Genomic DNA, 23,503 nt, shown 5'->3' with positions numbered 1-23,503 from the left:
TAAATAAAATTAGTTTAAAAATAATTTAAAGAATCACTGGCTAGAAATTCTGAGTGTGTGTTCAGCAGCACCAGAACAAATACCTGCAAACACTTTGCAGGGACACAGGCCTGCACTTTATGCTCAGATGGCTGCTCCAACAGGAGGGAAATTGTCCCCTCTCACCGTGGCTGTGTTCAGCCAGCTCTGTCTCAGGGTCCTCCCAGTCACTTGTCCCCTTGCCCACCATCTGGCCTGAAAATCAGGTGCCTGTGAAGGGGAAAATCCTTAATCTGGGAGGGCAGAGCCAGGAGGAGGGTGCTGCAGGGTGTGGAGCCCCCATGCCAAACTCTCCCACGCTGAATTCCTGCTGGGAAGTTTGCAGGGCTCTTGTCAACCCTGAGAACAGTTATAGAGCCTTTTTTGGTGTCCATTCTAGCACCTTCTGTCCTGAAATCCTGAAACCAATGAGCACACCACTCACTGTGGAAAAAGGAGGAATAGTTGGGAAATTCCAGCCCCCTCCCCAGGGAGGTGCTCTGCAGGACCCCCCAGCAGCGTGAGCAGGGTGTGCTGGGCTCCTGCACTTCTTGCAAAGGCATTTTCATTCTGGGCAGGGAGGGGAGCTGTCCCCTGGGAGGCTCAGGCAAGCTCAGAGAAAATTAATGGTGAAAAGCACTCTCTTATCCCTGCTGGAATGCTTCATAGTCAACCAAGAGAGCCCATTAAGCAACTGCTGTGACCTAAAATAACCTGACTAGCACTAAAACTATGAGCAGGCTGTATGTTTTTATTTTTTTTTCCTTCTTCTTACCTTTCCTTCCTTTTAAAATAAAGCTTCCTTTCCTGGGAGGGTTTTTCAGCCTGCTCAGGCAAACGTGCTGGCAGAGTCTGTGTGTCCAGCTGCCCCTTTTTCCCACTTCTTGGATGTTCATCTCTTCAGAATAAAAAAGACACTCCCCAAAATAAAAACCCAACCTGGCTGTGCTGCCAAAGTGAGTTGGGAGTCAAAGCCTTGTGACTTTTACCCCTAATCACTGAATTAATGGATTCAAGAAGACACCTACTGCCCACCTGCAAGCCAGGTGTGGGTATCATCCCTCCAGCTACCTGGGAAAATGGGAAATCTGGTTGCACAAAGCTCCTCTGGACTCTCTTTTGTCCCAAATGGCAGCCCAGGGTGGTTTTGTTTGTTTTCCAACTGTGATATTTGGTGGAATGATACCTCACATTGCTCATAACTCTTCTTAGCTATGGTACCACTGCCGTGGAGCTCACCTGGCTAAAACTAAATGACCAAAAGACAAACATTTAAACAGTCAAAATTTCTTTGGTTCTGGATAGGAAAAGCAAGTTTCAACCTGAAAACAAGGAGAGGGGAAAGCTCTACTGAGTTAAACTGCAATTGTGTTAATCAGACAATTTAAATGAAACAGTAATGGAATAAAGGATAAAAGGGTTCTTAGAAAAGGCAGGAGTGAGGGAGTTGCTAACTCACTTGAGACAAAAAGGGAGACTTAATTGCTATCTGTGAGTCATTAAAGGGTTAGCTGAGGTTGGGGTATGAGGAAAAGTGTAATGTGAAAAAGAGTGAGTCTCTCTCAGGAGGTATGATTTCTAGGAGACAGAAGACAGGGAAGAATTTTAGTTCTTAAATTCATCTTTTGAAGTAAAGTCTCCAATCACCCTGGGGACTAAGATGGAGTCACAGTTTTGTGTAAGATGTGCTCACACTGATGCCTCGATGTTCTGATACCTTCAGGGCTTTTCTTTGGAGAGCTCCTGCTGATGCCAACTGCTGTTTTCACTTCCATGAATATTTTCAGTGCAATGGGGGAACTGGTGAGCCCAGCTGTGTGCCCAGGTGAGCAAGAGGCCCCTGGCAGCCGGGCTGGATGAGGAATTGTGTGTCCAGCAGGAGCAGGGCAGGGATTGTCCCTCTGGGCTGGCTCTGAGAGGCCCCTCGAGGGCTGGGGCCAGTTCTGCTCCTGCAGGAGAGACCTGGAGGGGCTGGAGCGTGTCCAGGGCAGGGAAGGGAGCTGGGAAGGGGCTGGAGCCCCAGGAGGGGCTGAGGGAGCTGGGAAGGGGCTGAGCCTGGAGCAAAGGAGGCTCAGGGGGAACCTTGTGGCTCTGCACAAGTCCCTGCCAGGAGGGGACAGCCGGGGGTTCGGGCTGTGCTGCCAGGGAACAGGGACAGGAGCAGAGGGAACGGCCTCAGGCTGGGCCAGGGCAGGCTCAGCTTGGCCAGCAGCAGGAATTTGCCCATGGAAAGGGTGCTCAGGCCTTGGCAGGGGCTGCCCAGGGAGGTTTGGAGTGCCCATCCCTGCAGGTGTCCAAGGAAGGCCTGGATGTGGCACTGAGTGCTCTGGGCTGGGGACAAGGTGGGGATGGGGCACAGCTTGGACTTGATGGGCTTTTCCAAACTTAATGATGCCAGAATTCTAAGCATATCACATGCCAGGATGCAGGCATACAGAATCCATGGATTTTGATGGTTCTCTTCCAGTATTTGAAGTGGTGCTGGCAGAGACACATGAGCTCTTTTTCTGTCACCTGGGTCCTGCAGCTCAGTGCATCCAGCAGGGGCTCAGCTGCTCCCGGCTGCCCTGATCTAAGAAGATCCCTCTGCCTGGACTGGATGGGAGTAGAATAGGCAGTCCCTCTGAGCCCCTGCCCCATGTTTATCTATCTGCTGGGAAGATGTAAAGCCAATGAAAGCCCTAAGCCAAGGGGACCGTGCTTGGGTTGGAAGTGGGGGTGTGTGTTCTATCTCCATCTGTCAGAGCTGGGGCAGTTCTCTGCTGTTCTTTGGGCAGTTTTTTCTTTATCTCTCCCACAGCCAATCCTCCCTCCAGGAGATCTCTGCTGTCCATGGCCACTGAGTGTCCCTGCATGGCTGAGAAAATTCCATCATCCCATGGGGAGATGCTCTGCCCAGGGCAGGAGCCAAGCATTCCCACCTGGATCCAACCTGAGCCTGGAACAGCACAGCAGCCTTTGCCCCCTGCATTCCCAGAGGAGCAGCTTTCTCCTGCCCTGCATTGCCAGAGGAAGAGCAGGCCCATCTCCAGCAGCCCTGGAGCTGCAGAGGAAAACTCCAGCCTTGTGCAGGATCCCTGCTCCAGCAGAAGCACAGCTGGCACTGCAGGAGGGCTGAGCCACCATGGAATGGCCCTGCTGCCACCACCCTGACCCACAGGGGCTCAGCTCCTGTTCTGACTCTGGCAGTGCTGGTTTTTGTTTGTACTATTGCATTTGTGTTTTATTTTTTCCTAATAAGGAACTGTTATTCCTACCCCCATATCTTTGCCTGAGAGCATTTTAATTTCAAAATGATAATAATTCAGAGGGAGGGGGTTTCCATTTTCCATTTCAGGGGAGGCTCCTGCCTTCCTTAGCAGACACCTGTCTGTTCAAACCAGGACACTGTGTTTACAGCTGCACGCGCTGCAGATCCGCCGGGATGCGGGCACCGAGCCAGGCTCCCGCTGCTCCCGGCCTCCTGTGGGAAGCAGCAGCCCGGTTCCACTCTGATTTCAACCAGCAGGAGACTTGCAGTGGATTTATTTGAATATGAGCCCCCCAAAGGCATCCTCAGTTCATAAGGAGGATGGATGTTAGCAGGCACACTGAATACAGATGAGGAGGAAGTCTCGTTAAGTCAAGGACGGTTGACACTTTTCCAGATCATCAGCCAAATGTAGATGTAGGGAGATGTTGGAATATTTCCACTATCAGCAGGCACCAGGAGTTTAAAATGTGGCTATTTCCTGCCTCCATTGCTGGTTCATTCTTGCCTGTCACTGAAGTTTTGATGGGCAGCCACAGGACCCATCACCCCTGTGCCTGAGGGAAGCCAAGAGCCACAGGAACAAATGTATCAAACCTCAGTTTTGTCCAAAAGCTTTTCACCTTTTTACAGAGGACAAGGAGGAAGCTTTGAATATAGAATATGAAAAGTGTTTGGAGACTCAAAAGTCCTGAATGCTACCGAGTAAATCAATTTTTAGTTCTACATGCAGCGCTAATGCCCCGTCCATGTCAAGCTGAGCACAGCAGAAAAGACTTTTGAGAGAATAAAATAGGACTGAATTGCCCAAAAATCTTCTATAAAAGTTTCATTTTCAGAGCTTTTTCAATGGGAAATAGTAAAAGACATTTCTTTCTGCATGTTTTAATTAGGTTCTTATTAACACCATTTTTCTCTGTGGAAAAAAGAAATAACACATCAAACCAAAGCAAATGAATAGCTTAATATTTTTTCATGGAGTTGTTAAGCTTGGAAAAGACCTCCAAGATCATTGAGCCCAACCTTTGACTGAGCACTCCCATAACTGAAACACAGTGCTAACAGATAGTTACTTCATTCTGTTTGGAAATACTTCATAGGTAATTCTTAACATTTCATTTTTAATTTCTGGTTTGGAGGCAAAAGGTTGGCTGTTGTTTGTTGTTTTTTTGGTTTTTTTTTTTTTTTTTGTTTAGGTTTTTTGGGAGGGTTGGTTTGGTTTATTTATTTTTTGGTGTACTTTAAAAATTTTTTTTAATGTTTTATGACCATAATGGCCAGACTTGCAGACTAGTTGTGGAATATTCCCTTAACTGAGTGACGTCTCAGCAATCTGCATGTCTAGAAGAAGTACATACCTTGAGGATGTCTTCATCTGGCCTCTTCTGTTCAACTCTGCAGACCTTTAGCCCTTGGGCTTGGCAAAGCTATGGGTGCAAGCACAACCAGATTCATTTCAAGACACTTAAAGTACTTGGCTCCCTTAGTGACCTTTCAACAGCACAATCCCATTAAAAACAGTGACAGAACAACCACGCAGCGCTGCACTTCTCTGTTTTAGAACAATCTGAGTTGAGCACGGTGCAGAAATGTTTGTGTTAGCAGTGCCCACAGCCATGGAAATCGCGGGGAGCTCCCACCCTGCCCGAGCACTCCGAGCTCTGCTGCTGCCAGAGCACAGCTGGTACCTCCAGCCAGTGCTGAACAGTGTTTTGGCACCAATTTGGGATGCTCTGCTCCGTGTTGCCTTGGCTAGGGCACACACAAGTGGCCAGGACACACACAACGAGGCACTTAGCGAGGCTGTTGTGTTAAAAACACTGACTTTGGTACTCAATCATTTATGCTCTGCATAAAACAAGCAATATCACTTCTCATGGAATCAGAGGATGCAACAAAGTAATACGAGCTGACAGCTCCCACGTAACAAGCTTTTTTTTCCTCTAGAGAAAGACCTGGAATAACTTTTTTCCTCCCATTTTTCCTATTATGGGAAAAGCTGTCGGTTTTTTTCCACCCCGGTCCTTACGTAAGCAAAGAATTTCCATAAGAGCTGCTCTCAAATGGACTAAAGAGCCATTTCTAAGGAGGAAGTAAAGTGACGTCAATGCATTTCTTCTGATCCAAGAAATACTGAAGCTCAACCAAAGCCTCCTGGTGTGAAATGGAGCAAATGCTGAGAGTCCTGGGTGGGTTTGGTTCAGAGCACTCAGGGTTTGCACCCTTCTGCCTCTTTGCCCCATGGCAGAAAAAAAAAGGTGAGTGAACCCCAATTTTTCTCCAAAAATGTGAGCCCTGAGTTCCTTTTCCTTTTTCCCAAGGCACCAGAAGACATGACTCAGAGGATGGCACCGAAATGATTATCACACTTTGGGAAAACCACAGCAAAAGGTGATGGAAGCAGACATCACAAATAAAGGCAGAAGACCCTTTTATTTCGCATAGACAAAATGCAAAGAGTGTCTCATTAAATTAATATTAAAAAAAAACCCAAATCAATCTCCTCACTCCACTGACATCACTCATCCTAATTAACAACAAAAAAAGAACAATCAAGGACCCATTTTCTAATAAAAAAAAAAAAGTGCAAACATGACAAAAGACTTTTCGTTTTTCCAAATCAATGTTCCTGTTGAATTCACAAAGAGGGTGATTTTCTTTTTTTTTTTTTGTGATTTTTTTTTCCCTTTTAAATCTTGTCTGATGGAACTTCCAGTTAAAATGTTTTTGTTAAGTCTCCATGCACTTCGTAGAAAATCAGTAAAAACACAAACGCTTGTGAAGATCAGAAAACTGGACTCTTTTACCCAAAAATTCAGATGTCCAGTCAGATGAAGCTCACACTCAGACAGAAAAAAAGCAAGAGAGTCTTTGCACTGTCTGTCGTTCATATTATTATTTTTTTTGTCAAATATTTTGGCAATCTTCTTCTTTAATTATAAATATTGGAATTCAATAAAAAAAAGGTAGCTTTCATTGGACTTTTTTTTTGTTTTGTTTTGTTTTGTTTTTCAGTGTAAATATTTACAGCCACTGTCCAGCCATGCTCTTTTCGTTATACCAGGGTGTAAGATTTTGCGTAAGGATTGTTTCCTTTCAAGTGGCCCCGGGAGTCCAGCAGGGATTCTTGGGAGCTGCTCATTTTTGCTTGAGCCTGTCCTAGCTCAGCTCCTTCTCGCTGAGGTAACGTTGCCACAGCACCGGGTTGCCATGACTGGACATCTCTCGTGGAGGATGTCTCCATGGGGATCGGCTCCAGCACGGTGGGACGCTTCAAGGTTCGGCTTTTCTGTGGCTCCAAGCAGGCTTGCCCCAAACCCAGGTCTCTGCTCGTGCCCTGCACGCCACGGTTCAATAAAAAGTCCATCCTAAGGTAGGGTGGCAAGTGCATGAGATCACCTGGGGAGGCAAAAGGGAGAAGTGAGTCTTTATTTTGGGTGGTGCGTCGCGTGGCGCTCACCCAACGGGAGCGACTTGAGGCGGTTTGGCCACCAAAGGGGAGGATCTGTCATCAGAATTTATGATTGACAGATTATTTGTCAGCCATTTACTGTGCCATGGTCTTACAGAATTGTGCAACAAACTCCTTTTGGGCAGATCCACAAGAATTAGCTCTTAATTGTTTCCACAATGGAATGAGAGTGCAATGTTCTTTACATGCATGAAGGAGATAAAATGAAAAGACCAGGAGCTTTTTCTCAAAATCTGAAAAGAAAAGGTCTTGGTTTTCCTTTGTCAAAAACTTGGAAAATGTGGAGGCTCAGTAAATTACCGATTTTTATTTTCCATTTTAAATGGAAACCTTCACAGTTGCAATTAACGAGCCCCAATCTTGAGTAGAATGACTGAACTATTTTAAATGGATGCAAGAGTGTTGAGGCTGTAGTCTTCAAGAGATTTCTGAGTAAAACAGAAACATTCTTGTCCTCATATAACAAAATGATTTAACTGTCAACCATCATCACTGTGTTTAATTCACTAATAATTTTTTACCGCTGTGACCACCAAGATGCTGCTGGTTTTGTGGTAACAAAATGCACTGGGACTGGCACCTGAGCTCCTGCATCAACTTTCTGCTTTGTATTGTCAAGAAAACCTCTTATTCATTATTTCCCCCAACTCCTGGGCCTGTTAGGCATTCATGATGTTCCTTCAAGGAAATGAGAGGCAATCAGGCACATAATGACATTCCCTTCTAAAAATATTTGATGGTGTAACCTCACCTATGTTTGAAAAAAAAGCACAGTTACAGAAGCATTCAGAGCAGTATTTTCCTTTCTTTACAGATCTCTGCAGGTATGGAGCTGCTTTTTTTATATGGTTGATATCAAACCCAGAGCCTCATCCACAGATGGGATGCATCCTGAATGTTTAAAGTAGGAGACTCTTGGCACCACACCACCTGTGTAGCTCTCCATGAGCTATTTACAGCAGGAGAAATTAAGGCTGACCTGTGCCAGTGGCATAAACAACAGACCAGGAAAGCAGTTCTTCATAATAAAACAATGTATAACAATTTTGTTCTTTCTAGCCCAGCTAAAAGCTGTCTGATGACCTAAAATAAAACAGGTCCTCTGCTTTCCCACGTAAGTCAAGGCACTGCAAGTCTTAGCTAAAAGACCAACAGCATCTGCTCTATCTGTAATTCCAGGTCACAGACAGAGAACTGCTGAGGAGTTGCATTTGGCCAGAATCCTTGTTTATTCCTATAGAAATCCCTCAGGCACAGTCTAACACCATATGGTTTTTTCTGGATGCATCTCCAGCACAGGCTCACAGCACGTGGTGTTTTACCCCCGTGGAGTAAGATGGGAGTATCTCAAGATGAGCCTGACACACACCGTGGAGTTGGAGGGAGAGGGGGAGGTTTGTCATGGTAATCACACTGATTGCCTCTTGAGAAATGGGTGGTGTTAACTTTAATTGGTTTTACTCCTTGGTTTGCCCGATTCTCCTACAGTACCTTTCATGCCAAGCACAATTCTGCATGTCAGACCCTTTTCAGCTGAGACAGCAACGTTGCTGCTGCTGCTGCTGCTGCTGCTGCTGCTGCTGCTGGGGTGAAGGACAGCAGGACATGGACACAGGAGCAGGGAGGCACCAGCTCACTGCACTTCTGCCCAGGCATTGAGCCAAGCTGCCCGTGGGCACACCCGTGCTGTCCAACACCTGCCCCGTCCCCGGGGCACCCAGACCCCCTGGTCACATCAGTTCTTCTGCTTCTGCATCCCCTCGTAGTGCAAGTCCTTCCAAAATGCAGTTGGGGGGTTGGCTGGCTCCAAAGAGCATTCCCTGTGAGGGGAGGAGGCAGCCAGGATGGGAAGTTCTTGTGTCACTTGCTCCCTGTGGCTGTGCCTTGTGCGGCACTGCGATATCCTGGAGAATTGTGTTCTGTTCCTACCCCACTCCTGCCCAGAGGGAGAGGGGTAGGAGTGTAGCAGTGAGCGTGATGCTCCCCACATCTCTCTGCCCTCTGTCTAAAGGTTTGGCTGCCTCAGCTGCGGGGGTTTCACTGTCAGGGACAGCAAAATGCACCTTGGAGGCAGCAACAGCAGGTGTGAGAGCTTTGGGACTATTCTAATGCCAAAGGGATGACTTCCCTCTTTCCAGGAATGTTTAGAGACTGCTGGGGTCAGAAAGGGGGTTTTTTTCTCCCACTCCCATACTCCATTGGGGTTCCTCAGCCCAGAGGAAGAAAAATTTTCTATGTTGAACCCAGTCCTGGAGCACATCTGCTGTGGAGATAGGAGGGGAGAGCTCAGGTTGTTCAGCCTGGAGAAGACAGGGATCCAGGGAGACCTCAGAGCCCCCTCCAGTGCCTAAAGGGGCTCCAAGACAGCTGGAGAGTGACTTGGGACAAGGACATGGGGTGATAGGATAAGGAATAATGGCTTTAAACCAAAAGAGAGTAGGGTTAGGTGGGATATTGGGAATTAGGAATTGTTCCCTGTGAGGGTGGGCAGGCCCTGGCACAGGGTGCCCAGAGCAGCTGGGGCTGCCCCTGGATCCCCGGCAGTGCCCAAGGCCAGGCTGGACACTGGGGCTGGGAGCAGCCTGGGACAGTGGAAGGTGTCCCTGCCATGGCAGGAGGCTGGAACTGGGTGATCTTTGCCCTCCCTCCCAACCCAAACCACTCCATGTTTCCATTTCCCACAACAATCGGCCTTTTCCCAAAGGTGTCTGTCACCCAACACTGCCTGTGAGGGGCTGCCACTGCCTTGTTAACACCAGCCAGGACATTTTACACCTGCTCCCTCTTTCTCCTGCATTTTCTGCCCTTTTTTCGGCTGACTTTCCAGGAAGGAGCTGGCGTGGAGCAGCAGCTGGAGCGTGGCTCACTGACAGCTCCCCGTGGGTACCTCACGGAGCTGCTGCTGTGCCTTGGCACATTTGCTGCTTCTTGAGAGCCACTGCTATCAGTGGACTACAGAAAAGATGAGCATTGAACCTTACAGAGATGGAGGTTGGTTTTCAAGCTGCTGTCTAGACATTTCTCAAGTGTATTTAGGAGCTTGGAGCTATGTAAAAAAAGACCTTTCCCCCCCCCCCCCTCCTTAAATCTACATAAGAAAGCATAGTCAATAATCTGTGTAAACAACATGCAGTCATTTTACTGCAATTTTCTAAATGTCTGGGGGCAAAGTTCCAGCAGGATTTCAGTAATGAGAAACCACAGAGTGTAACTTGTTCTCCAAAGCTGGGTACTCAAAGCACAATCTCTGACATGGCTTATGCAGAGCCTTCATTATTTGACGTGATGTACACATTTTCCCATCATAAAAAGCATCAGTGCTCCTTCTCATCTGCAAGGAGCATCTCTGCCTGCAACTGCTTATAAAACAGGGCACATTATTAAAATCACTGGCAAAGAAAAATTTTGAGAATGGAACTTTTTTTTCCTTCTGTGCTAGGGTTGAAACGGTCTCGCAGGATGGAAAAAAAAAAAGTCTTTGATTTAGAAGAACTAATGGGTTTCTGACTTGAAAACACAATCTTTGAAATGTAACCACAGGGGTTCACCTTTGCCATTCCTACATCAATTCTGAAGGTATTTTTGAGCAGGAAAAAAAGCTTCTTGCTGTATCTCTGGAGCTGCTTGGGAAAACTTTGGTTCTTATCCTCTGGACACAACAGTGCAGGCATTTTTTTGGTTTCTTGCTGTTCAGCTGAATGATGTTTTTTTGGGCAAAACATTATGAAGTTTCAGGATGGTTCATTGCCTTTGATGCTCTAATTACCTCTTTTCAGCTATGTTTGTGCCTTATTAGTAATGAAAGCAAACCTTTCAAGTGCATGAGCACTGTAAATGAGCATGTTTAATAATTCATGCACTTTGGCTTAATTAGTACAAAAGACATTCTAAAACTACAGTTTTCTGATGCATTTTTAAAAATGGGGTTTGGACTGGATCATCTTCAGAGGTCCCTTCCCACCCTGACCTTTCAGTGATTCTGCAATTTTTTAAGAAAGGAGAATTTGCTGTATAAGAACCTTGAGTTTGTACAGAAATAATCAGCACCCAGTCAAATCTGAATGCTGCAATTTAAGCCACAGCTACCTCAGTCTTTTTTTTTTTTCTTAATGGCCAGCCCTCTGATGAATTATTTAGTATAGTACATTTAAGAAAATGTTAGTTCAAATAAATGTTTGTAAACAAATGCTAAAAGTCACTTAACTGTGATATTTACAATAAGCAACACATTCTACCAAAAAGGGAGTATTTTCTGAGTTAATGCGACACCGAATAAAAATAATTTATCCTTATTTCAGTACAACTAAGCTGATATAAAATACTTTGCAAAAAAAACAAAACAAAAAAACCCCCAAAAAACCAAAAAACCACATTTTTAGTCATATTCCAGAGGTCAGCTTCAGGTGTGGGAAGGGTTGGGATGAATTTGACAGGCTACATGCAGGGAACAACATCACTGCTGAATTTTTCTTGGAATTTATTCAAGATAGCTGTCTCGTCTGCAGAACTAAACCAAGCTGAGAATCACTCCTTTCTCCCAAAAGATTTACCTCATTCCTCTTTCAAATGCCAGAGAGCTTGCATGGTGTTTTTTTCTGCTTTCATCTACTTCCGAAAAAAAAAAAATTTCTAAGGATTTGTGCTATTTTCAATACGAGGATCATCACAGACTGCAAAAAAAAGATGCTTTTACCAAGTTTTTACATGAGAGCCCTGTGCATTTTCTCATGAATCGGAGCCTCCACTAAAGCAAAAGCAATTTGTCTTCACAACACTCCAACAGCGATACCATCAGTGAGGGTGACAGCCTGAGGGTTTTCAGGTTGTGGTTGCCGTGTGGAGGAAATTCTGTGCTATTTGAGAGATTATCTCAGAGAGTTTGGAGAAGCCGGGCTGGTGACTATGACAGGGTGTTTTATTTAACAAAGGGAAGGATGAGACTGCTTGAATAGGGCATCCACACATCCTGCTTCAAGAGGTGAGTGGGCAAAAAAAAAAAAAAAAGCTCTCAGAGATTTCTCTGGGATGATTCCATGGGATCAGAAACCATGCCAGGGTTGAGTCCCTACAGCCCTGTCAGCTCAGGGAAGGTGCTGATGTAATTATGTTGATTTAGGAGCAAATTATGACCTTGTGCAGTGCTGGGGGTGTACAAGTGCTGTGCAGATGGAGTCCCACTCTGTTGGGCATCTCCTGGCTTTGCTGACTTTGGAAGGGGAAGCACTGATGGGATGTTGTGTTTTTCCTTTGAAAGGAAGCAAAGGAGACAGAGCTGCTGACGTAGTTCCAAGCTCAGGTTTATGCTGATTAAAAAATTACAGTTGGTTTTTCCAGCTCACTAGCACAGTAAATAAATCAGTGAAGCCTTTGCTGCTACTCACAGGCTGTTTTTCAGGACAAAGACTGCCTATAAGGGAAAACCTGCATTAGAAACGGGGAAAGAGTGAAGAGTTTGCAAGGACAGGGTGAGAGGTTTGCTGAAAAAAAAAGAATGTAAGTGATGCTCAGAGGCCTTTGTCACATCCAGAACTGACACACCATTAAAAACTTAGCAGGCAAAGCTTTCTTGGACAGCAGCAGCTTGGTCTGAAGCCAGGCTGATAGCAGCAGTAGCATTTCTCACAATTGCTGCTGTCAGTGTTGGAAACCTGCTGCTGCTCCCTCCCTGTCCATCTCGTGTCCGCACTGCGCCGGAACCATCCCCTCACCTGCAGGGCTCTGCAGCACGAGGCATAAACACACTTAATGAGCAATAAAGCCAATTATTTGCTTAGCTTGCTGCTGTGTCCTACTGGGCCGAGAAGTGGGAGTGAACAGGATCAGTCCCGCATCTCCTTTCTCGGCTGATACAGGTCCCAGGATCGGCTCAGTGTGCAGCTGCCTTCCCAATTTGTTGGATAATTGTTATTTTCTTGCAGCAAAACGCCACAAAGTGGAGAGTAAAAATTTCTGAAGAGCGCTTTGAATGCCAGAGCTCCACTCCCTAGAGCCAGTGTTGATCAGTAATGGAAAAGAAGATGGAATTTCCATGTGAAAATTTCTGACTGGCCGTATGAGTGAGAATCTCAGCTTACTCTCTGTTGACAGGAGCACACCATTATCAGCACACACAGGCTCCTGCTGAGGCCACTTTTTCAAGACAAAAACTGGATTTATTAATCCTCTGAGGTGATCCAGAATAAATGGCAGAAGGTCTGAGAACAGCCAAGCAGCAGAAGGAGAAAGGAAGGAAGGAGGAGACAAGGCACAGCTTCCTCTTTAGTGAAAAAGCTGCTGTGAGAGCAGGCACGTGCCCTTCCCTTCTCCAGAGCAGCTTCAACCTCTGCTCAGGTGCCCAGGAAAAATGATTGAAGTGCTCAGCATTTGGGGGTACTTTTAAACTGACTGAATACAGGACTCATTTCAGCTGCCAACCTGCCCTTCCTGGCTCACCGACCCACAGCATCACATCCTCTCGTGCTTCTCTCTGTGTTTCAGCAGGCAAAAAAAACACCCCACCCTTCTGCTGCTGACATTTTTCACCTAAACAGGTGAAAAAGAAATAGCCAGGTTTCCCATTTCTAGCTGGATAAATCAGACTTCCCAGTCACCCCTGCAGGGTGACATTTATAACTTCCTACACAAAAGCTGCACCCTCATGGATGGGTTGGAGATCCATAACACCTTGTTAAATGTTTCCTGTTGCAGCCTGCTAAAACTGGCATTTTCATAAAAATACTCAAAATACCAGCTGTGATTCACAGAGCAAAATAAAAAACAACAGTTGCTGTTGACTCCAATCGTTGGAGTTATCTCTTAAGGAACACCAGGGTATCAGGAAATCTGTAGTTCAGGAGCCAAATTTGCTACTGCTATAAATCACTGGCTCTATTGATTTCAGCAAGACTTTAAATTGATTTCTACTTACTGGAGATTAGGTTTAAGTGACTGAGAATGAGGATTCCAACTAATGTGGATTTTTTTGTCTTTTTTAAAAGGTGATTCATTTTGTTATTTAGATTTAAGCCTTCTGATTCCAAGAAAAAGCCTTTGATCAAGATGTCTTAAAGCAAAAGCATGACTGCTGTAGCTGAACTGAGATCATCCATCTGAACTCCACTGACACAACAGGCTGTGCAGCTGCCTGAGAGGATGGCAGGAGCCTTGATTATCACATTGTTACCTCTTCTTGGAAGATCTAATGGAACAGGAATTGAAGCACGTTTTTGGGTTGCATTTCTCTAAAGCAGAACTTAAGTCTCTAACACAGTGCTGCACTTTCAAAAGACCTGCCAGGTGCTTTGTCCTTTCCAGAAGTAACTTTTAAGGAGAATTTATGTATTTTTAAGGGCTTCTCTGACACTGAGCTGAGCAAGGAAGGAAAAATTGATTAACTCCAGGGGTCAGATAGATTTAGACCCTATGGATAAGCCATGTGGCTGCCCAGCCTCACAGGGCTGGTGCACCAGCACAACTGATCCCTTCCTGCTTGGATTTAATGAGGTGTCTAAGTTATAAAAACATGCAAAAGGGCCCTCACTGTGTAAATCAATACCCACTGCAGGACTAAAGTCAGCAAATCTGTCAATAAATAATGAAATGGTGACAGAAAAGGTAAGGCCAGGAGCGCTCCCCTTCCGTCCGCGCCTTGGCACGCAAGCGGCTTCATGCATTTTTAAGGATGTTCTGAGACAGCACTCTCCTGCCCAGTGGCTGGGAAAACTTGGAAAACTGCTGAAAACCTCAGTGAGGTGCCCCTGGTTAGCAAGGTTGGACTTTTAAAACTCATTTGCTGGTCCTGGGTGCAGTGAACAGAAGCTGCTCAATTATACATCTCTTCAGCTGGGGGTTGAATTGATTGTGGCTCCATGGAAACACGTTTATTCCTGAGATGTGCTGGGAGCCTGGATTCAGCACGGAGGCTGGAGAGGTGAGGAGTTTTCAGGGTTCACTGGAATCAGCAGGAGCTGCTCTGTTGACGTCTCCAGGTGTAGAGAAATGGATTTGTAAAGGACTCCCGAAACCTGCCTGAAAGCTCGCAGAGTCTTGCACATCTGTGTGCAAACTCTGAGATGAGGCGTGCTGATTAGGAAGGCCATGGAATAGAGATGACATGGCTGAGAGAGAGATTGAACTACAAACAAGTTTCAAAAGATGGCCTTGCAAAAAAAACCCAGATATTTTGGAGAATTAGAACTGTGCAAGATGCATTGTAGCAAGGCCACATGGGGTAAAATAATAGGTGACCTATTATTTATAGCTAATAATAATAATAATAATAATATAATTAATAAGGTACTAATAATAGGAACTTGAAGCAGGGCTGGATCTGTTTTTGTCTGGATGGAAAGCCCTGCTGCTGGTTACTTTGGGCTGGCTGACAGCAAAAATCACACACAATGTGTCCCAACACTGTGAAGGTAACATTATTTGGCATTTGCAAAATAATAGGTGGTGGTAGAATTATTAGCAGCATTGTGTGGCAAAAGCTAATAGGCTGAAATACATTCATAAGGTATTGTAACCAGGAAATAGGTTTGCTTCTGATAGGATGGTGTTAAGTTTTACATCTTTTGTGTCTCACCCTTCTACAAGACTGATAATGGAATAAAATATTTTAAAATGCCTCTCAGTTGCCCTGTCTCTGTAGAGCTGGGATTTTCCAGCATCCAGGCTCTGAGCCATTCCTGTGAATTCAGGGATAAACCTGACCATGCCACGACAACAGGAGAGCAAAAATACTGCTCACAGAGCTGGGCAGGTCAGGCTGCAGCAGGGAAACCAACATCAGCACTGCCCTGCTCTCTGCTGGGTCAGGGGGAATTTCTGTAGGAATTTCTGTAACTCACTCTCCCCTGAGTGGTGCTGATGAGGTGCAGCATTGCATTTTTGTTAATTAATCCTCTGGGATCAGGGGTTCTCACAGCCCTCACATTTAAATTAGGGATGCTGAATATTTCCATACTGAAATCCACCTGCAGAGCTGTGCTTTAAAGCACATAAAGCCATGGATGCCCCAGGATGCCATGGATGGCACAGACCATCACTACAATCAGATCAGGACTGTTAAAAATGAAAGTTTTTTCTCTAGTGATATGATTTCCTGCTTTAATTTCCAAGAAGAGCACAAGCATGACCTTTCTTGAGGTAAGATTTGGTTTCCATTTTCAGGTGTGGTAGTGCCAGCTCTCCTGCAGAGCTCAGATTACACTCAGGTCCCCTTGGCACAGGGGAATAACAGAGCCTGACTTAATTATATGGCTGATTTAATTGTCTGTCTGTAAATGTCTGTAAGGACCTTAAAGCAGGGCTGGATCTGTTCTTGTCTCCCCTGCTGCTGGTTACCTTGGGCTGGCTGACAGCAAAAAATCACACACACTGTGTCCCAACACTGTGAAGGTGACATTATTTGGCATTTTCAAAATTAAAAATCTAGTTTTTGCAGAAGTGGGGTTCAAGTAAGGGACACTTAACAGAAGTGTTCTCAAATATCTGTTGTGTTAATTGAAGGGGACACAGCATCTTTTTGGTTTGATTTGGAACTTTTGCTGGTAGTTTTAACAATTTAATATTGAAGTTACTGTAAGAACATGAGGGTAGCTGAAAATTTACTGATAAATGTAATCCTTGCTTAAGGCAAAAAACTCTTCAGCAACTACAGCTCAATCAAATGTGTCTAAAACTAACAGACAACATGGGTAGTCTAATAGCTGCAGCTTATATATATATATATATATATATATATATATATATATATATATATATATGCATATGTATGTATGTATATATATGCACCACAAAGCAAATAATCCACTTTAGAAAACCAAAATTAAATTACAATTAATAAGATCTTTTTTGCTAATCAAAATATAGAAAATGGGCATTCTTGGGGGCAGGCAGGGGGTTTTCTTAATGTGCAAAGTTTAGTCTGGAAGAAATGGAAAAAAAAAAGAACCCGAGAGTATCCTGAACCAGCACAGTTTGGGATACTGTTTTTTTTCCCAAAGCCAGTGTTAATTTTGAAAATAAAGAATAAATTAGGAAGCAACAGGAAAAGATAATTTTGCTGCTACACACTCCTCACAGAGTCTTTGAGGAATTGGTACCACTTGTTTCTCTCCTCTAATTGAAATATCTCTTCCTAACACCAGTATCACTGATTCAGAGGTGAGAACTGTAAAAATAATTTATATTACTTTAATCACAGACTCACAGAAGGGTTTGAGTTGGATGTTAAAGATCTTTTAGTTTCAAATCCTTCCACTGTCCCAGGTTGTTCCAAGCCCAGTCCAGCCTGGCTCTGAACACACCCAGGGATGAGGCAGCCACAGCTTCTCTGGAACACCTGTTCCAGTGCCACCAATGACTTGAATTTCTGTTGCAGACATCTCCTACAGTACCTAAAATGAGACTTCCACATCACAATTGCACAGAAGCCTTGTAACTGAACAGCTGTCCTGTTTAAACTCAAGATTCATGCTGATACTGTTTTCCTTTCTGATCCCAGAATATTTCAGCTTCTGATCTGGACCTGTTTAAGTTCATTTTTATTGTACTGGCATGGTTAAAAAGCTTGCAGTGTGAGCCTTCCTGTCTGCAAATCCACCAGAATAAAAACCAAAGCCAGTGACATCAAGTGTGTAGTCACATCAAATTAAATGCAGAATTAAATGGTTTTCATCCCTGCAGAACATTCAGCTTTTCTCAGCTGAAGGAGAAAAAGCTCCTGATACTCCACAGAAATAAAAACTGAGACAAGATAAAGGCAATTTCCTCTCATCACTGATGTGCCATTTCTAGGATAAGCAGCAAATGGCACAATCTGTCTTTTTGTGACGTGCTCCTGCTTTTCCAACAGTGCAGCAGAAAATAAAGAGAAGGTGTTCCATGCACAGAAGGATTTAATATGGAAACATTGGAGATGCTCATCTAGGGGAGTAATTTCAGGATACACCACATAAGCATATATACAAATTAACAGTCATGCTAAGAGTATTTACTACTGTTAAAAATGTAGGCAAGAAGGTTTTTTTTTTTTCCCACTCTGTGCCTGTCCTTCTGTTTTTCCACCTGCTTATTTTGATTTTGTCTCCTTATGTACTTCTCTCAAAACGGGATCTTGGTCTCCCACTGTGGAGTCAGGATGGGGATTTCTTTGTTCTGTGTACACATCATGTACAGTGTGTGTATATATAGTCATATTTTTTCAGATATATTCTATTGTATTTCAAAGCAGACAGTGCAAATATAAAACCAAAATAGAAAACAACCCTTATCTCAGCCCTTGTTTGCTTTGCTTTGTGATTTCTGAACAACTACAACAGAAAGATACAGGTTCCTCTGCATCTTCAAGAAATTCAGTTTTGGATCTGGAAACCATGGAATTAATGGAATTATTCCCCATTTTCAGTCAGGATAATATAGCAGGCATGGGGAAAGGAGGCTAAAGGTGAGCTGCCAAGAGCCCCAGACTTTGCTGAATCCCCCGTGGCCGAATTTGTGTCGGATTCAGTCACGGCCAGTGCAGCTCTGGCAGCAGCTTTCCAACAAAAATCCAGTCCCTAAATAGACTCCAATCACTGTGTCAGAGGGAAAGAGCTCCTTCACCCCTGAACTCACAGGGCAGAGAAAAAGAGTTCACATCTCGGGGCTGCCACTGGAAAAATACTGTGCCTTCCATTGCTGCCTGGTTCTTATTTTTCTCATTATCCTAAGCAGCTTATTTTTAGCTGCAGTGACTGAATTCTGGAAAAGAAGATTTGTTTCTTGACTTGGGTGTTTAAAACAACATTTAGGCACTGCAGGTGATACCCAGACTGCATTTAAGGGACCCTTGTAAATCTTTTAATAAAGTACTTGCATTCTTTAGCTCAAGGCTTGTCTACACGTTAAGGCTTTGCTGTTCAATCATCAGGATTAGTCAAAACAGTGAGAAAGTTCCAAATTGGGTCAAAAATGCTAATTAAGGCATTTGAAAAACGGAGAGAACCTAATCATTCAGCAAAGCTGGAGAGGTTAAATCAGTATTTGTTCCTAGTTAATATGCAGTAGGTTCAAGGGCTACACTTGGGCTGCTGAACTGAGGTACCCAGCTGTAAAAACCCAAAAAAGTTCCCAAATCTGGAGGGTGAGGGCTTGGTTGAGAGCAGGCCTGGCCTTGGGCTGATGTTAAAAGGCAATGTCAACTGGTCAAATCTCCTCTGGGACATGGGGGCCAAGAGGAAGGGCTGGAAAATGGAGAGGAGAGAAATGTTCTTGCTCACCAGATAAGAACACAAGGACAGCAGGAGGAAAGTGCTTCCAGGGGAGCAGGGGCTGGGAGAAAGGGAGCCCCTGCTTTGTGCAGGTGGAAGGATCCAGGAAAGCACCCAGGTTCCCTATGGAGAGTGGGGTGTCCCTGAAATCTTCATAGCTGTGCAATCAGTCCCTGGAAAATCTTTTTTTCAGGGTCTGCCTCTCAAAAAATGCCATTTCTCCCCTCTCACGAGCAGGTTTCTTTCCAAACTGGTTCCTTCCAGCAGCTGAAAGTTTGTGGAGGAAGTTCTGAGATATAAAATCTTGGGATGCTTTAAATCTACTTGTCTGATACACCCCCTGAGAGACATTTGTTCTCTGGGATCATATTTGGAATGCTTTAGTCCTTCATGTGATCTCTCCCCACTTTTGAGGAGGTGGGGTGGTCAAAAATGACCTTGAGCTTGTTTTGTGACATCAGGTAGAGAAATTCGTGGTCCAAGTCAAACAAACCCTCAAGGGCAATGTCAAATATAATCAAAGGTTCTTTTTACTGCTGATTAGCAAAAGAGAAAAATATAATTGGGGGTCTGATTTTGCAGTACCCCTGTGGGAAAGGAAGTTTCTTCAAATTGAAAGAAATGAAAATTTTCTGGGTATTTCCCATTCAAGCCCTCATCTGCTGTTATTCCTTCCAAGCATGAACTCCATTGCCAGGGGATACAAGTAAGTGGTCTGTCCACAAAAGAACCTCAGACATAAATAGTACTTGGGATGCAAAAATATCAAAATATTTCCCAGTTAATAGTGGTTCTTTTCTCCAGCACAATAATTTAGGAGTAAAGAGAAGAAAAAAACCCAACAGGCTTCTTGGCTGAGGCTATTACTGAGATTTAAAATTATAATAATGGGAATCTATTTTTAATAAACTGCTCCAGCAATGTTTATTGCAGTGAAGAATAATTGTTATGATAACTCAGTTTGTGATTATTATTCTTAAAACAGAAAAAAAGGAACATTATTATAAAACTCTTTGGACCTCTACAATTATCTTCCATTTTTCTACATTACAGACTCTTTGATGGCACAGTGGGAGGTCGTGAGTGCATTTCTTTCCAATTTCTATCCCTTTTTTGGAGGATGAGGGACTGACTCATTTGTCAACCTCACAGGTAAACTTGGGTTTACAATTGTTGAAATTTATGAATATTCATATGAAAAACTGCCTCAGTTTTGCTCTGCTTGAATTATTCCTTGAGGACCTGATCTTACTAACCAAACTGGTAGTTAATGACAGCTGTGGGGAGGAGAATAACCCAAATCCCAAACTTCTGGGAATTTTGATGCTGAGAAAGGTGCAATGAAAACAATGTGTTGCCACCATTTTTACAGCTTGAAGGATTTTAACACTGCACAGGAGCTGAGAGGACCCACTTTTGTAAAGGATGGGATTTATCCCACTGCTTTAAAATCCTGCTGTGCTGTTTTTGCTGCTTCAATTCTCTCTTTTAAGGTGCCTCTTGGGACACATGACTATTCTGATGGCTTCCTGAAAAATGTCACCATCTACAGGCAGTCACATCCAATGTTTGGGCAGGGGAGGTGTGACAGCTCTGTGCAGTCCACAACACCTCGTGTGCAGGTCTGCATCCATCCCTGCACTTTTGGGAAGCTGTGCAGAGGCTGCTGTTAGGCAGCAATTCCAGTTTGCTTGGCAGCTTGGAATGATACTATAAAAGGGAAAATAGCGGTGGGGTTGTTAATGATGAGGCACGAACTACAAATAATCACAGAATCTCAGAATGGTTTGGGTTGGAAGGGACCTCAAAGAGTCATCCAGTGTCACCCCTGCCATGGCAGGGACACCTTCCACTGTGCCAGGCTGCTGCAAGCCCCAGTGTCCAACCTGGCCTTGGGCACTGCCAGGGATCCAGGGGCAGCCACAGCTGCTCCAGGCAATCTGTTCTAATCTTATCTTTTTCCAAAAATCTGCTTGGGGTGTTGTGAAGATCAGACCACGAGGATGTGCGGGACATGCTTTCAAAACACCAAATGTTGGAATTAATTAAAAACATATCTTACTTCTATGTTCCATTCCCGGTATCTATGACTCTTGAAAACTCAGAGAAATTTCTGAAGTTGTTCTTTTTTTTTTGTTTTGTTTTGTTTTTCTTTTTAATTGAAGACTGTTTTAAAAATATTTTCCATATACTTGAAAGTTTTTGCCTGTTTTGTGAGGACAATGATGCAGAAAACATCTACAGCTGCTGGTACCATCAGCTAAAGTGTTCTCGTGTCTAGGAGAGCTGGTTGATGTTCAAGGATCACCTCCTCCAAGCTCAGCGAGCAGAAACTCAGGCAAAAAGTTTAGGAGGCCTCTATGGATGAAGAAAAAGCTCCGGGCAAAACTCAGACACAGAGAGGGAGTACCCAAGAGGATGGAAGCAGGCAAGGATAACCCAGAGGGAATACAGAGACATTGTCCAAACACTCAGAAATGTGGTTGGGAAGGACCAAGCCCAGCTGAAGTTGAATCTGTCCAAGGATGTCAAAGACAATAGGAAAGGAAAAGGGGAAAGGAAAGGAAGAAAAAAAAAAAAAAAAGGAAAGGAGAAAGGAAAGGAAAAAGGAGAGAAGGAAAGAGGAAAAGAAAGGAAAGAGGAAAGGAAAGGGGAAAGGAAAGGGGAAAGGAAAGGAAAGAGGAAAGGAAAGAGGAAAGGAAAGGAATGGAGAGGAAAAAGGAAAGGAAAAGGAAAAAGGAGAGGGAAAGGAAAGGAAAGGAAAGGAAAGGAAAGGAAAGGAAAGGAAAGGAAAGGAAAGGAAAGGAAAGGAAAGGAAAGGAAAGGAAAGGAAAGGAAAGGAAAGGAAAGGAAAGGAAAGGAAAGGAAAGGAAAGGAAAGGAAAGGAAAGGAAAGGAAAGGAAAGGAAAGGAAAGGAAAGGAAAGGAAAGGAAAGGAAAGGAAAGGAAAGGAAAAGGGAAAGGAAAGGAAAGGAAAGGAAAGGAAAGGAAAGGAAAGGAAAGGAAAGGAAAGGAAAGGAAAGGAAAGGAAAGGAAAGGAAAGGAAAGGAAAGGAAAGGAAAGGAAAGGAAAGGAAAGGAAAGGAAAGGAAAAGGAAAGGAAGGAAGGAAAGGAAAGGAAAGGAAAGGAAAGGAAAGGAAAGGAAAGGAAAGGAAAGGAAAGGAAAGGAAAGGAAAGGAAAGGAAAGGAAAGGAAAGGAAAGATAGGAAAGGAAAGGAAAGGAAAGGAAAGGAAGGAAAGAAGGAAAGGAAAGGAAAGGAAAGGAAAGGAAAGGAAAGGAAAGGAAAGGAAAGGAAAGAAAGGAAAGGAAAGGAAAGGAAAGGAAAGGAAAGGAAAGGAAAGGAAAGGAAAGGAAAGGAAAGGAAAGGAAAGGAAAGGAAAGGAAAGGCAAGGAAAGGAAAGGAAAGGAAAGGAAAGGAAAGGAAAGGAAAGGAAAGGAAAGGAAAAGGAAAGGAAAGGAAGGCCAGGGAAGATGTGGCCCCAGTGTTGAATGAAACCAGGTGACACAGGACATGGAAAAGGCTGAGACCCTGAATGCCTTAGTGGCCTCAGTCTTCCCTGGCCAGAGCAGCCTTCAGGAATCCCAGGTCCAAGAGATCAGTGGAACAGTCTGGAGCAAGAGACTCAGCCCTGGTGGGCAAGGATCAGGTCAGGGAATGCTTAAGCAAACTGGATGTGTGTAAATGAATGGCCTGGGATGGAATGTGCCTACAAGGGCTGAGGGAACTGGCAGATGCCATTGAGTCCTCTGTCAACAGCCTTTGAGTGATCATGGTGATTGGGAGAAGTGCCTGAAGACTGGAGGAAAGCAAAAGCCACTCCTGTCTAAGAGAAGGACAAAAAGGAGGAGACAGGAACCAAGAAGCCTCTGAGTCACATCTCCATCCCCAGGAATTCACCAGCAAACTCCTGAGAGTTACCTTCTGAGAGTTAATTTTCAGCTTTGCCATTGGGTGGGATTCATTTCCAAATGCCCCATTTATCAAAAGAAGTTTTTCTCACAGTCTTTCTTCAGACTGTCTTATAACTGTTGGGAATCATTTTGAAACCAAATAGTACTTATTGCAAACTCTCAAAACTTTTTTCACCCATAAGATGCAACAGGCAGCAGTTTGAAAAGGGAGGGCAGAAATTAGGAAGGAAGAGGCAGAAGTGATTGAAAGTGACATTTTCCCAGGAAAATTGAACTGGCTGAGAAGAAAAGCAAAGCACCATGAAAACAGGTGAAAGTTCTCTTGAAAGACAAGATTTACTTCAAGGAAGAACAAAGTGTGCTGAAGCAGCACAGTGATTTATCTCAAATGTTCTTGTCTACTGAAACCAAGTACCTGAAGTTTCTTAATTTCTTTACCACGTCCTTAAATGGAGAATGACTTTGATTAATTGTATTTGAATTACAAATTACCTCTGGCAAATTCCTGAAGTGGTGGGTAAAAGAAGAAAGATGCCCAGTAAGTGTTTCCTCAATGACTTGAAAATGAAAATATTGGTCTGTCTGCTACTGCTGAAAGTTCTTTCTATCCATATGTTT

At 44.1% G+C, this 23,503-nt stretch overlaps 1 protein-coding gene across 2 annotated transcripts in view; it reads right to left on the bottom strand.

Moving 5' to 3' along the window:
* Positions 1 to 5,682: 5,682 nt before the first annotated feature.
* Positions 5,683 to 23,503, bottom strand: part of DSCAM (DS cell adhesion molecule) — a 179,649-nt gene continuing 161,828 nt past the window's right edge. The window contains exon 28 of one of the 2 annotated variants that reach the window (XM_038138300.1): positions 5,683 to 6,667. In XM_038138300.1, the coding sequence (XP_037994228.1) occupies positions 6,324 to 6,667 (344 nt within the window). In that variant the 3' untranslated portion in view covers positions 5,683 to 6,323. The remainder of the gene's footprint in view (positions 6,668 to 23,503) is intronic. The other variant, XM_038138309.1, reaches the window with a different exon arrangement.

This window comes from Motacilla alba, chromosome 1 (assembly GCF_015832195.1).
Source record: "Motacilla alba alba isolate MOTALB_02 chromosome 1, Motacilla_alba_V1.0_pri, whole genome shotgun sequence".
NCBI classification, from domain to species: domain Eukaryota; kingdom Metazoa; phylum Chordata; class Aves; order Passeriformes; family Motacillidae; genus Motacilla; species Motacilla alba.
This window is presented reverse-complemented; position numbering and strand designations above follow the sequence as displayed.